Genomic DNA, 14,614 nt, shown 5'->3' with positions numbered 1-14,614 from the left:
CTGATTTTCTCCTTGCAATCTCAAATTCAGTTCGTTCATATGATTTGTCAAATCGACATAGAAGGCTAACTTCCACATCCATTCACTATTTTCTAAATCGGCAAAAGGACGCTGCTTCTCATTTAAAAAATTTTCGATCTCTGCTCGGAGAATGAGGAATTTCGAAACATATCCATAAACGTGTTGATTTTCAATAGGTATCTAGAGTAACAGTATCGCCAGTTTTAAATAATTTTTATTATAAAAAAGTATATCTCGTAAAAAAATAACAACTGAAGTGGTCATAAGTATATACAAATTCATGAAGAGCTCTCACAAAGCGGACACTTTGATATAGTCAACTTCAACAACACTTTTTTCACTCCACGTACTCCACCATTCTTTTTTGGCTTCGTAAAATGTCTTCACCATATTGCGGTTTTTACTGCGCCATGGTTTTGTACCATCATTTCTGTCTTCAAAAGATTCTCCACCGACACCCAAGCCAATGGTTATATACATCTGAAAAAAAAAATCAGTAGAGAAACATGATAAAAACAATTTTTTTCAGTACACCATTAGATATTCAGTTCATGAGTAATTTAATTAAACGTAATTGGAATTGTAATGAGTGGTGATTCTACACTCAGGTGCATAAAAAAGAAGCCTGGAAACGTTTACAAATTTTGATCTTGAATAACTTTTTCACTTCTAACCCAATTGTGATAATTGTTTTGTGTAATGAAATTTATCCCAAATTGCTTCACATTGACAGGATAAACCCGCGCTCTTAGAGCGGGATGAGCCCCGCTCTAAGGCTGCGGGCACAATAATGGCGACAGTCGAGCGATGGCAAGGCGACGCGACTTCGTAACGGTAGCGTTGCGAGATACTTATCAACAAAGGCCGTTATCGTCTGGTTCTGATTGTCGAAGGTTCTACGAATGAGAAAGTCATCGAAGATGATGGTAGTCGGTTGTTGGCAAAAGATCTGGTGGATGGGACAGGCGTTGTCGTGGAGTAAGATCGGACCTTTTCTGTTGACCAGTGATGGCTGCTGTTGACGGTTTGGCTGACGATTGGCAGAAAGTTATAGTGAATCACACTAGCCCCTGACCACCATGCAATAACCATGTTTTTTTTGGTAGATTTTCGCCTTTGGGAAGTGCCTCGGTAGTTCATTGGTGTCCAACCACTGACCCGAACGTTTCCTGTTTTGGGAAAAAAATGAACAGCATCGAAGAATAGAGTACAAAATTCTCTGTGGATCAGTATATACCACGATTCTAAATATCATTGATATACGGAGCTAAGAAATCACATGAAATTAAAACGAACAAAACTTTTGAAGTAACTCAATATTATTAAGTAGGTCATCCGTCAACGTCTACCAAGCAGTATCGCCATAGGGGGGGGTGGGGGGAGCCTCCCCCCTGCTTTTTCGACTTGGGAAAAAGTTGGTAAATTTTTGACCGTGAAGATAGAAAAATATAATATTAAAAAAACGAATGAAATTTAAAAAAATTAAAATGAGAGAAAAGAAAGGGAGATGTAATAAGAAAAGGGAATGAATCAGGAGAAGGTTGAGATTTCCCAACATGCATAACTTGGAGATACCATACTTTGAAATTCTGAGTTGTTTGAAAACTTCAAAAAAGTTTAATTTCTCCCAAGTAAGAGAACATTCCTGAACAGTCCACAAATTTTGAAGTGACAATTTTACAAAATTCCCAACTTTTCGCTATTTTTTCGACTTGGAAAAGTTGGGAAATTTCGGGCTGTGAAGATAGAAAAAATAATAGTAGAAAATAATATGCACGATATTATTTAAGTGTTGTTTCCTTTCATTGTATTGAATATTCCTATGCATGATGGATATGGTGTAAGGCCAAGGACCTTGGTCCGAAGTAAAATAATTTTCATTATTATTTTTATGATTACCAAAATTTATTTTTGTTTGTGCATACCCTAGCAGGCATCAGCATTCAAGCAATTTTTGGATAGATAAGTAAGAAAATTAATATATTATAGTAGTAAGTAATCCCTCGGCTTTCATTTTTTCTAAAGTTGAGAAATTTTGCTGGTGGGGTTGGGAAAATTTGGATTCCCCCTGATGTTTCTTTTCGCTACGACCCTGCTACCAAGAATTCGTTCTTTGAAGGTATTCTAATATAGAATTCTACTCGGAGTACTTCAAATCAAAATGGAAACAAAACAATATTCCTGTGAACGATATGACAGTAATGAAAAATGATGAATAATAAATGAAAACTGGTTAGATTTTTACATTTGTACTTCTAGAGCTCAGTCATCAACTGTTTGAATTCCTCAATATGGCCAGATTTTTCAAATGTCTCAACAGTATCAAGAGTACAAAACAAGAATTGCTCTTGCACGCCACGGGTTTCAACCAAGTTGACGGCATCAGGAGATGAACTATACACATCATGCACTACTTTCGAGCATTTTTTCATACAAATTTGTTCTTATAGTGGCTTCGAAATTCGAAACTTGTACTATGACGAGTTGCGAGATATCATCTTTCAACATGCGTGAAGAAAAAGCCCATCGTCTTACAGTAGGGATCGAATACGCATGCACGATAACGCTGACCAACTCACTCACCACTCACGCTGACCAACCGGCTACCGTCTGACAAGAAAGGTACTTGGACAAATTTAGAAAAATTGAAGGTACCTACTGCAAGTTTCATCAACTTTGGGTTATCAGAAAGACATTTTTGATGCATAAATTTGGAAAAATAAATGGGCTGTATTCAATGACATCTACTTAAAAAAATCACATAATGTGTGACTCCAGTAAACCTTTACTATTTTCTTCTTGCAGATATTCCCTTTTTTTCTCAGTTTTTCCTTCAGTGAATATCATAAACTCTCGACTCAAAATGCAAATTTCGGTTACACCTGAATATTTTTCAAATTAATACTATCAACAACAAAAGTGTGAAACTACATATGTGTAATTTAATGGTCAGTGAATTTCATTACAGTTGACAGTGAACTTCTCTAAATTCAACAACCGAACAATTTATTATTTTCTCACCATCTGATCAAATGGAGCCATCTCAGAGCCTTCCTTCCATCTCGTTGTATTTATTTTGAGGGATGGTCCAAGTTCTGCGAATCCCTTCGATGGGGGGAAAATTGTACCATATGTCATGTTATCCACTCCAACGCTTATACCATCTGAAAAGATTGATGATGGTTAATACAGAAGTTTCAAAGAAATGCCTATACAATTTTTTGATGAATGTATTATTTCAAACGCTGGGTGTAGTTTCCGACCGAAACTGGTTTTTACGACCGAAACCAAAAACGATTTTCGGCAACGGTCTCAGTTTTGGCCGAAACCGAAACCGAAACTTTTTTACAAGGATTACGTTTTGAAGGAAAAATAAAGAAAAGGTTATTTTAATCAGTTAGTCTTTATTTTTTATCTTCAAATCACAATGTTATGCAGTCTTCGACATTTTTACTTATTGATAATCAACATAAAAATCCCTTATTTGAAAAAAAATATTAATGGCACCTTGAAAATACTTAAAATAGGTGAGGTGTTTATTTGAGTAGGTGTAGATCCTTCTTTTGAATATTATTGATGGGTTTTCAAAAATATTAAACATGAAATTACTTATTTGATTTGTTACCTAATATCACTTGTATTAAATTTAAGGAGCCGAACATGACCGATCACAGCGCGGGAACTCCGGAATGCAGTTTCGGTTTCGCTCGTAGTTTTGGTAGGTTTGCCGCCGAAACCGAAACTGAACCGAAACCCGTTTTTTTGCCGAAACTCGACAGAAACCGAACTTTCGGTCGGACACTAGCTGGGTATTATGTCCAAATGAATAAGGTAAGGGACGGAGCCGTGCCTCCAGATGAAAGAGTTCTTAAGCAGTGAAGTTCGAGTTGCACTGAGTTGAACCTCAAAACGATGAGAAGCTACAGTCCGTCGCGTATTTCTGATATGTATGTGATACAATGCTTGAGGAAGCTATTGTATAGCGAAACATGTGTCGCGTTTTTGTAAAACCCTCATTAGTGAAAATCATACAATAAACTGTATTAATTAGTTTTTTTTTCAACCTGGTTACTTTCACCCCAATTCGAAATCACGTTTAGATCCTCATTAAGATATGCAACCTCCTGCTGCCGGTGAAGATGTACCTCCGTAGCCGATGTCCTGGAATCCAAATGAAATGACGAGACAAGTGTGCTGTCGTCAGCAAAGCAATATATTGAATTCTTGTTTTTTTCCCAGTAAGTCGTTAATATATAACAAAAAGAGGGTTGGAGACAGTATAAATCCCTAGGGAACACCAGGGGTCTTTTACTTCGCGTATTTTTGATGACATGACGGCGGAGGGTCTAGATGGGGATTACCTCCGTAGTAGTTATTTACTTTTTCACATATATGACACATTGTCTTTGTTTGAATATAAAACGCATTTTTGGGGATTCCCGTAAATAACGTTAGCGTTTACGTACTACCTTAGAACCGAGTAAGGGAATTACCGCGCGCTATTCACTTGTCAGAATATGTCAGGCCGGACGAATAAGATCTTTCTGATTTCCTAGTTATTGAATGGTATACATAACATGTGCGTGAAAGCGAATACTTGCTTCAAATTGTGAAATGTAGAAACATAGAATGTGCCTATTTAGATTACCTACTAGACAACAGGTTTCTTCTACTATCAGTAACAGTGGAACAAACAGTTGATGACTTGGTTTTCGATGATGAAGGGCAATTTCTCAATCTTCCAGTCTATTTAGCTCTGCGCTTGAATGCTTCACTCAAAGATTTCCTGCAAATGCTTACCGATTATTTTTGTTCGACGATAAAAGTGAAGCTATCAAGTCGAACATACTTCCGATTAGTCACTAAATCACAGTATACTCATATACAGTAGTCCCAGTAAGCGTCGGTCCCTTTGATGTTGGTGTCCAGGAGTTACGGTTTTTATAATGCTGACGTATTTGACACTAATAGCATTTCTCCCTACTACAATCTCAACCAAAGCATCTAAACACTGATCAACATAACAACTATTCTTATAAACTGCTCAAAAAACACAGTCGATGAAAACCATGTTGAGCACCTGAGAAAATTGTACAAATGATAATTTTGCATTTGTGTGATATTTAAGTAACCCAGATCATTTGGAAAATGATGAACTATGTTTCACGTAGATTTTAAAAATTCATGGGATCGGCAGATGTTCATATTCGGATGTGACAAAATATATTTTCATTCCACAGTAGGTTAAGTGAAACCCATGTAATTCGACAACAATGGAAGGGTTGCGTGCCTGCCTTGAACTCGTCGTTTGCGCAGACCTGAGACAGCAACTCCTGGGTCTGCGTGTAGAAAATTCAAACCAAAAATCACCCGAAGTAGGATTACTGTATATAGTATACTGTGACTAAATCGTCACATCGAGAAGATCCTTGAAAAAGTAAACACGCACACTGATGTCAAAGTTAGGCCTATAAAGCTTGTCGCTCACTTGTGCGGCACAGCACAGCACGGCACTGTCCGTCGCCTGATGGCGACTATGTGTTTGATTTCAAGGGAATTTCAGTTGACATCAAGCAGTGACAGAAACGTGTCTATCACTAGCAGTTCTGACAAAGAAGTCGTCATTATAGTGTCCGCATTATTGAATGTAGAAGAAAATAATCACAAAAAAGAGGGTAAATCTGGGAGAGTTTCATCATCTTTTCAACGACCTGAAAGAAGACGAGGAGAAATTTTTCCAATATTTCCAAATGATTCCAGTCAAATTTTCAGAACGTCTAGATATTCTAGAGCCTGCCTTAACAAGCAACTCAATTTTTCCTTGTTCATTTTCATAGGTACCGTCTGACCCTGTGCTGTCAACTGATGGAATAGCAAAACAGAGGGACAGAAACTTCCCAGGTACGTTTGGACAAGTTGATGCTGGCAAGCGCTGGCCGGCGACGCGCTCATTTGGCCAGTCCGTCACAGCACGTACCGTTATTTGCCGGAAAGGATCGGAGAGCTGGAATCCTTTCCGGCGGCGGACGCTCTTGGCTGTGCCGTGCCGGGCTAGTGGGCGGTTGTCCATTCATTTTCATTTGTTCCAATCCGTATTTTGACGAGATGGACCGTGCTGTGCTGTGCTGTATAAGTGTCCGACACGCTAAATAGTAGCTATCGTCGTGCTAATGAAATGATATGTATTATTAAAAATTCTGAGGAAAACGAACTTGATTGGCGCGTGAGAACGACGTATACATTCCAAAATCGGATAAAAGTGAGCAGACACAACACTGAGCAGCAAAACTCCGATGTAATTGAAAACTAAGAATCATGATTTCGGGTATCATGTACTGAAGACTGATAATTGGATTTAATATATATACCAAAACTCTTAGGGAAGTTTGTTTTGTTCGTAATATCATTTGAAATTATAATATTTTACTTTATTCTTTTTTGAATACCGTATTCGAGTGAATATTATGTCAAGTCAAAAACGTTTATTTACCTTTTATGAAGAATTACAATACATGCGTTGAAGTCCTCTATCTTAAATCTATTTTCTTATTTCTAGAATCATAACTGCTGCTCATGACTCAATAAAAAACAGAATACAATAAAAAAATGCATATAACAATGTTTACGTAAGCATAGGAGGGGAGTAAAAGCTCTGCTTACTTTTGCTGGCATAAATGAGGAATATGGGGGTAAATATTTGTAATAAATAAGCTTATACGTATTACTTGAACGGTCCCTGAGGTACTCTCGAACAGATGTCATTTTTGTGTCATTGGCATGTAAGAAAATTCAATCGCATATGAAAAATCTTCATCAGAAAAATCGAAATCTACTACTAAATCTACTAAATCTACTAACGAATGTGAAATCTACATTTTCCAGAATGTTTACCCGTATATGTTACAAAAAAATATTGTTATAATAGATTGCCAAATGACATTGAACCATTTACCAACACGGTTTTTGGGAATGAATAAATTTTTGTTTATCCATTTATTATTATCGGAAAACCTGTCAAAAATTATGAATCTCTAAATCAGGGTGTGAAACTTGAATTTATTATCCGAGGTATATCACACTTCAATTTTTTTTTTCAACTATTTGAAACACTTTCAAAACATGATGAAGTAGTAGTAAAAGTAGTTTATTAATCACCAAATTACATGTATTTATGAAAGCATACAATGGAAAAAATGGGCGATTAATATAGATATAAGAAAAAGTTTGTCAAAACGAGTCTTATTGAATTTTTATCAGAGGAAATATAGGTATTGATGATTCGCTTGAGTTTTTGGAAAACATCAATATCAAAATTATTTTCTTTGCAGCGACTTTTAGAAGTGTACCTACTTCATAAATTCAGGCTTTGGAGATTCAAAACCGACAAAAACTGACCAAAATACTCACTTGGTTTCCAATTGACTGTGAATGTATGAAAATCGTCTGACCAATGAGATCTGCGTTCCGTAGTTCTATCACCATATGCTCTAGCTGCAGGGGTAGCGCCAAGGGTAATTCCTCCGTGCAAAATGTGGTTCTCATTCAGATTTCCAGCCACGAATGCCACCCGTATTTGGCCTGATTGAAGATTGGACCCATATATTTCCGAAAGCGGAGTCAGGTACAACTCTGAAAACGTTAAAACTCATTTATCATTCATAAAAAACATGATGTGAGAGATCCTTCAAAAAAGTTTGTGAGTCTCTCAGAGATTTTGTTCACATTTAGGAAGCAGAGATGTATATTCTGTGTTTGATATATGTGCCGATTTCCTGTTTTCAAATATGTGTTCATTATTCTACTCTATAGTTAACAAATTGTCTTTTAAACGCTTTATTTTGATATTCGTGTCGTTGAAAATATTTGGAATTGATCAATTTGTTTGAAGGTAGTAGAATTCTTTGCCTGTCCCAAACTACGTCATACTAGTTCACTAGACCAGACGGCTGGAAAATTCTATAGATGGCTAACTTTCAGAACCAGAACCAGAATCTGTGTGTGGTCATCCAGAATTGAATGAGTTCCAATTCATTGTAACTATTATCTACCTATCTATTACAACCCAAAAATAGGAAATGAAAAAGAAGAGGAGTATGAAATCACAAAGTTGAACCAAATCAAATCAATTGACAAGTTTCAGCATATCTGCAAGGCATATGAAAAATAGACCATAATTTTCATTAGAACACGAAATCATACAGTGTGTCAATTTGAAAACTTCCCACCCTCAATATCTCCCTTCCAGTACATAATATGAAAAAATGGTCAGACAGGTCAACTTTATTTGCAAGGGGGACACTCTGAATGAATATTTTCAACCCTCGGGGTTCAACCCCCTAGGAGGGGTGGATGTTACCCTCAGAATTTCAAATGGAAAGGGGGGTCAAGTGGCACATCATTTTGAAGGGCATTCAATTCGCTTGCCGACGGTGCCCTCATTTATTATTTTCCGATCAGCAGTATCCGAAAATGTAGTTCTAAACTAATAGAAGTAATTAGAATTGGCCTATACTAAAATGCCTGGTTATCAAGTTAGTATGCAAAGAAATACAATTTATTGACTCTCTTATAAGTAAAACTTGTGATGACGGGTCAGCTTTTCAACTTTCCATCAGGGGTAAAATTAGACAAGCCTCAAAAAATTTACATTAATTAGTTATCTGATTTCGGTGACTTTCATTTGGGTTTATTATCGGATTTAAAACTATTATCCCTTTTTTGTTACTTCTGCTATAAAAAGTATCGTTTTTTGAGCAAAAAAGGTGTTCATCGCATTCAAGCCATTTGGTAGTACTATCATTTCAGTTTCATTTGTTGAGCTGATCAGCGATACCTTAGAAAGTGTATAAATTGTAAGAATGGTTTACACTATCCAAGACCGAATTGAAATAATTTTTATTTATGGAGAGGTGGGCAAGTGCGCACGAAGGGCGGCATCTCTTTTTAATGAAAGAAATCCAAATCTTAATATAAGTCACCGGTATGTGCTTGATTTGGTGACAAAGTTTTCCGAAACTGGTTCGGTGAAGAATAAAAAAAGGAATAACCCCAGAGTACTGAATGAGGATGCTCAAATTGAGGTGTTGCGAACATTTGCTGCAGAGCCGACTAGCTCCTTACGATCAGTAGCAGAACAGACGGGAATGTCACACGAGACTGTAAGGAAAGCACTGAAAATGCACAAATTTCATCCATATAAAATGCAGATTCTCCACGAGCTCCATGAGGATGATTATGACAGAAGAATAGAATTCTGTGAAATCATGACTCTTCGAATCAATGCTTTACCTAATCTTCTGTTCAATATCTGTTTCAGTGATGAATGTTCATTTTTCCTGAATGGCAATGTTAATAGGCAAAATTGTCGCTATTGGAGTGACGAAAACCCTCACAATTTTCGAGAAGGACATACACAACACCCACAAAAAGTTAATGTTTGGGCTGGTATTCTTGGAAATGCCATTATCGGACCTTTATTTTTTGAAGAAAACTTGAATGGTGATCTGTACCTAGATATGCTTCAAGCACCTATCGATCCACTTATAACTCACGAGCTCGAAACTCAAATTGATGCACACGGTAATTTACTGTTGCAGGAAGATTTGTTACATTTCCAACAGGACGGTGCGCCACCTCATTATTTTCGCCCCGTCCGACAATGGTTGAACGAGCGATTCCGGGAGAGATGGATTGGCAGAAGGGGATCAATTGAGTGGCCACCGAGATCACCGGATTTGACTCCATTAGATTTTTTTCTTTGGGGATATCTCAAATCTGTCGTTTATAAAACACAGCCCACTGATATGGATGACCTCAAAGGACGAATTACAGCAGCATGCCGGTCAATTAGTGGTGAAGTTTTCCAAAATGTTCGAGAGGAGTTCGAAAACAGACTGTATTACTGTTTAGAGCAGAATGGACAACATTTTGAACATATTATCAGATAAAGCGTAACAAGATGGTTGAAATTTGTTTTTTGCAATTTAGTATTTTTTGTTTGCACTCGATGCGTATTTCGTTAACTAAGTAGTTCTACATTCCTCTCACATCCACGAATTCGAATATTACTCAAGGGTTGGAACGATGCTACCTAGTACGATGCTCACCTTTTCCAATAGTCCATTACAATCATTTGTTTTGAATACCAACCTGAATACCAAACATCTAGTGCGGGCGAGTTTTAATCATTTATTCTTATTCACTTCTAATCACCGTTCGTTTGGAACGTTATTGTTCAAAAACTGCTCATCAAAAACTAATGAAAAAGGTATCATTGGCAAGAGAATTGAATGCCCTTCAAAATGATGTGCCACTTGACCCCCCTTTCCATTTGAAATTCTGAGGGTAACATCCACCCCTCCTAGGGGGTTGAACCCCGAGGGTTGAAAATATTCATTCAGAGTGTCCCCCTTGCAAATAAAGTTGACCTGTCTGACCATTTTTTCATATTATGTACTGGAAGGGAGATATTGAGGGTGGGAAGTTTTCAAATTGACACACTGTATATGCTCTCAAAGAAGCTGTCCATGACAGTTCACGATGGCATACAAGAATTTCAAATATACATACGAAAAATTCTATACTAACTTCTGAACAATGCGATAATATGAATGAAATGCATTGCAGGTAATATAACCCTACTTATTTCCCACTATCAACCACACCTTGTCACCTCTCATCTGAAACCCAATTTTCTCGCCATCTTTCAAATACACTTTGTCTTCTTTCGCGCCATGTTATCTATTTACACTACTTTTTCCTTCATCTGTCAACCACAACCATGTCATCTGTCATCTGTCACAACCTACTTTTCTATACCGTGTCATCTATCAACCCTACTTTTCTATCAATTACATGCTACTTTTCCCGCCAAATCCACCGGCACCAGGGAACTTTACCTATCATGTAAAAATATTATTGAAGAAAATGGGTAAGGCGAAGTTGAATTCCAAAGTATCTCGTCAATTTATTAATAAACGATCTCTGAACTGCCAGACCTGCATCACTTCATCAAACTTATATTTGTTTTCGAAGCGAAGGTCAAGGATATATAGCTAGGTATAATCTATTCTTGACCTCCGCATCGAAAATAACTGATACAATGGACCAAGTCGTTCATTCTCCGCAGTGATGGTCTTATATTTATGTAGTTCATACCCTCTACTGAAAATTGATAGAAACTTCTGCAAGTATTAGCTTTCACTTCCGATTTCTCGTGTGACTTTTCAGTTTTTCACAACAGCTGGATATTCAAGTGATACAAGAACCCATCATCACTATAATGATACAATAATAATAATTTTTATCAATCTACACAGAAAACACTCTTCTATTGAAATGTGTCTCAATGTATCAATTGTCATGCAATGCAAGATTAAGAATATAAATCCCACATGGAATAATTGGAATGGTATTTTTGGGTAAACCAAATTCAAAGAATTCAAAATAATGCTTTTTCGAACGAAACAATAATGATATGTCACCAGCTTCGACACTCAAATTTCCTTCTCATCAAGGTTTGCAGAATCACATTCGATATAGAAACAAATCAATGGATCAACCCTTGAAAAGTAAGAAAAAGTGATGATGGTTTGTGTCATAATTCATAGACCATATCATTTGACGCAATTTCAAAGCAAACCTGTCATAGTGAAAGAAAACAACTCACCGGGATATATCCAGTCTCCTTTGGGAAGTTTGGCACGAATTTCAATTTTTCCGTACTTGAATGCGAATTTCTGTTTTGTCGTTATCTGTGCTGACACAACTGGTGGCAGAAGAAATCCGTCGTATTCTCTGCTGCATCCTGGAGATCCAGCTACGTCAGTACAACTGTCGAACAACGAAATCAGTTTAGATCATATATTCCATAACTGAAGACTTCCTCCTTTCTTGTTTGGAAATGGAAATATCATCAGATTGAATTTCATCTTCATTTCACTTCTCTCCAATTCGGTTGATCAGAACCACATCTAGGAAAGTGTGGAAATTCTGATGTTTGGAAGCAATTTTTGTTTTGAATTAACTATACGTCAAAGGTTGAAGTTCTACCATTCAACACAGAAAATGTTTGATTTATGTAGATGTATCTTTTCTCGCTGCAGTCTTTAGACTTATTTTGATTACATGCCTATTTTTTGTCATTTCTGTATTACAAAAAAATATTGTAGACCATCAGTATCAGAGTTTAGGAAATTTTGAAAAATTCAAACTCATTATATGTTACGGAATATGGCATTTCCAAAAGCAGAGCTACAGTCACTGAAATTATAACTAACATTTAAACAAAAAGCGTAGCATCTGTTTTAAGAAAAGTATTCTGAGAGTATAATTTCACTGTGGAGATAATAAGATTATACACACTAAGTGTGTATATTATTATTAGAATATACACACTGAGTGTGTATATTATTATCTCCATCTAAGATTATACACACTAAGTGTATAATCAAAGAAATATGTTTATATATAAAGTCAGAAAAGTCTACGAATGCAATACGCATATATAAAGACGGCTCAAAAACCAAAGAGGCTCAGGATGTGGAGTTGTCTCTAGATCACTAAGCCTAAGGATCAAGTGGGGAATGGGAAAAAATACCAGCGTGGTTCAAACAGAACTTGCTGGTATTTCAATCGCCACAAAAGAAATAACCAGGAAAGGAATTTCTGGCAAAAACATTACAATTTGCACTGATAGTAGACAAGCCCTATTAGCCTTGAACAGACAACGTGTTACCTCAGGGCTAGTACTAGAGTGCCACCAAGATTCAGCCAAAGCCTCGGTAAGTAATAACATTATCCTGAGGTGGGTTGAAGGGCACGACAGGAGTAAAAGTAATAGTATTGCCGACTCTTTAGCCAAGGAAGCGGCTGGACTAAGAATTTTAGGACCCAATGACACCTACGGTCTGATAACTTCGACAATTGCGGAACTAGCCGAACGTCACACCCATGCTCAATCCCTAAAGAGGTGGATCACCCTGGGCACCCTGGAAAGCTGGTGCCGAAGAAATATCCGGCGATGACCAGGAAAAACCTGCGCTTAACAGTAGGATTTCTGACTGGTCACTGTTAACTAAGGAAATACCTCCATAATATGGTGCTAGTAGACACACCTCTATGCAGGATGTGTGAATAGGAAGATGAAACTGTCAGGCATGTCCTATGCGAGTGTCCGAAGTTATCGTCAATAAGAGAATGTATGTTCAGCGAGTCTTGGCCTACACCTGCCGATATAAAGGAGATGTCTGCCTGTGACCTGTCCAGTTTCCTGAAAAGGACAGGATGGACGATGACCTAGGAGGACAACTCTTCGGGAGGATGTACAATTGGTCACATGTGGCCTGAATACTGTGGGCTTACTCTTACCCTCCCTACTCTACAGATACAGAAAGTCATAAAAGTACTATTGGGAGGAAATCTTGCGTAAGGATTCCTCCCTGGTCCAGTTCTCTTCCTCATTTGAATTGATTCAATGACGAAATCAAAAGCATATTCAATCAATTGCAAACAACACAAACTTTACACATTTTTTAGGAAATGTCAAGAACCTTCAAAATTCTATGGCTGAAGATTCGAAAATCATAATCACAGAAAAAATTGTATCATCGATGTATTCATCGAGAATGAGAATGGTTTGGATTTGGATAATGAACAATTATAATACGACTAAGCAGTTATGAACTTTCATGAAAAATTAATTCGGAAAATTAAAGACTTGATTATGTCTAATAATCAATAAATACATTATTTCAAATGAATTTAAATGAATATTATTACTGTTTCATCAACATACTAGTTGAATCGTGTTTCGAAACTGTATCACCCTGAATAAGTCATTTGATAATGAGACTGTGAAAAAAAACTTAAAACATGTCAACTTTTTTTTCAGGGAAACTCATTTCTATACAATAAACAATCACTTGTTGTAGAATGTCCTTACCTCATGTCAAAACATTCAAATAATAGTCGAGTAACACCTTATTCGCAATGTAAAACCAAACACAAACTGAAAGTGTTCTGGATCGAATTGTATTACATTACCTTTCGTAATGAGGTGAGATTTTTGTTTTGTGATATCATGAATAATTAGAACAAATATTTTACCAATTGTCCTCACCTTAGGTATCATATGAAAATAACGTAATACATGGATTATTATTTGTGGAGCACGCACCGACAAATCAATATTTCCACATTCCACCTGAGTGCTCAATGAACTATCTAAATAACAAAGAATAGAACAACAACAACAACAACCTCACTTAATACTTAGTTCATTTGTTAACTAAAATAAACAGAAATATGTACTATTGGCTGTATAAGTACAATTAAAACCAGAAATAATAAAAAAGCAATAATAAAATGTCTTCCAATAACACTTACTTTTCGCCAAATTTGAATCCATTTTTAGAGTGAACAAAATCATGTCCAAAAACATCATCACTCAGTAGAGGTTTTATCCTAACTACTCCATCAGTCACTTGTAGAGTCTCAGGAGTATTCATGTACATCACAAACTCGTAATCCTGAAAAAAAATTTATATGTTTTGTATTCCGATTGATTTTGTATTCTGATCCCGTGTTAGGAATC

At 36.7% G+C, this 14,614-nt stretch overlaps 1 protein-coding gene across 2 annotated transcripts in view; it reads right to left on the bottom strand.

Annotated features, from left to right (window-relative positions):
• Positions 1-218: 218 nt before the first annotated feature.
• Positions 219-14,614, bottom strand: part of LOC111506883 (beta-1,3-glucan-binding protein) — a 34,677-nt gene continuing 20,281 nt past the window's right edge. For both annotated transcript variants that reach the window (XM_023162104.2, XM_023162105.2), the window contains exons 4-8: positions 14,407-14,549; positions 11,690-11,853; positions 7,429-7,650; positions 3,043-3,185; positions 219-501 (exon numbers count right to left, since the gene is read on the bottom strand). In XM_023162104.2, the coding sequence (XP_023017872.2) occupies positions 313-501; positions 3,043-3,185; positions 7,429-7,650; positions 11,690-11,853; positions 14,407-14,549 (861 nt within the window). In that variant the 3' untranslated portion in view covers positions 219-312. The remainder of the gene's footprint in view (positions 502-3,042; positions 3,186-7,428; positions 7,651-11,689; positions 11,854-14,406; positions 14,550-14,614) is intronic.

The sequence above is a fragment of the Leptinotarsa decemlineata genome, unplaced genomic scaffold (genome assembly GCF_025532065.1).
Source record: "Leptinotarsa decemlineata unplaced genomic scaffold, Ldec_3_MD MMD2_tig00000133_RagTag_RagTag, whole genome shotgun sequence".
In the NCBI taxonomy this organism is placed as follows: Eukaryota; Metazoa; Arthropoda; class Insecta; order Coleoptera; family Chrysomelidae; genus Leptinotarsa; species Leptinotarsa decemlineata.
Note: the sequence above shows the minus strand (reverse complement) of the source record. Positions and strands in the feature narration are given on the sequence as shown.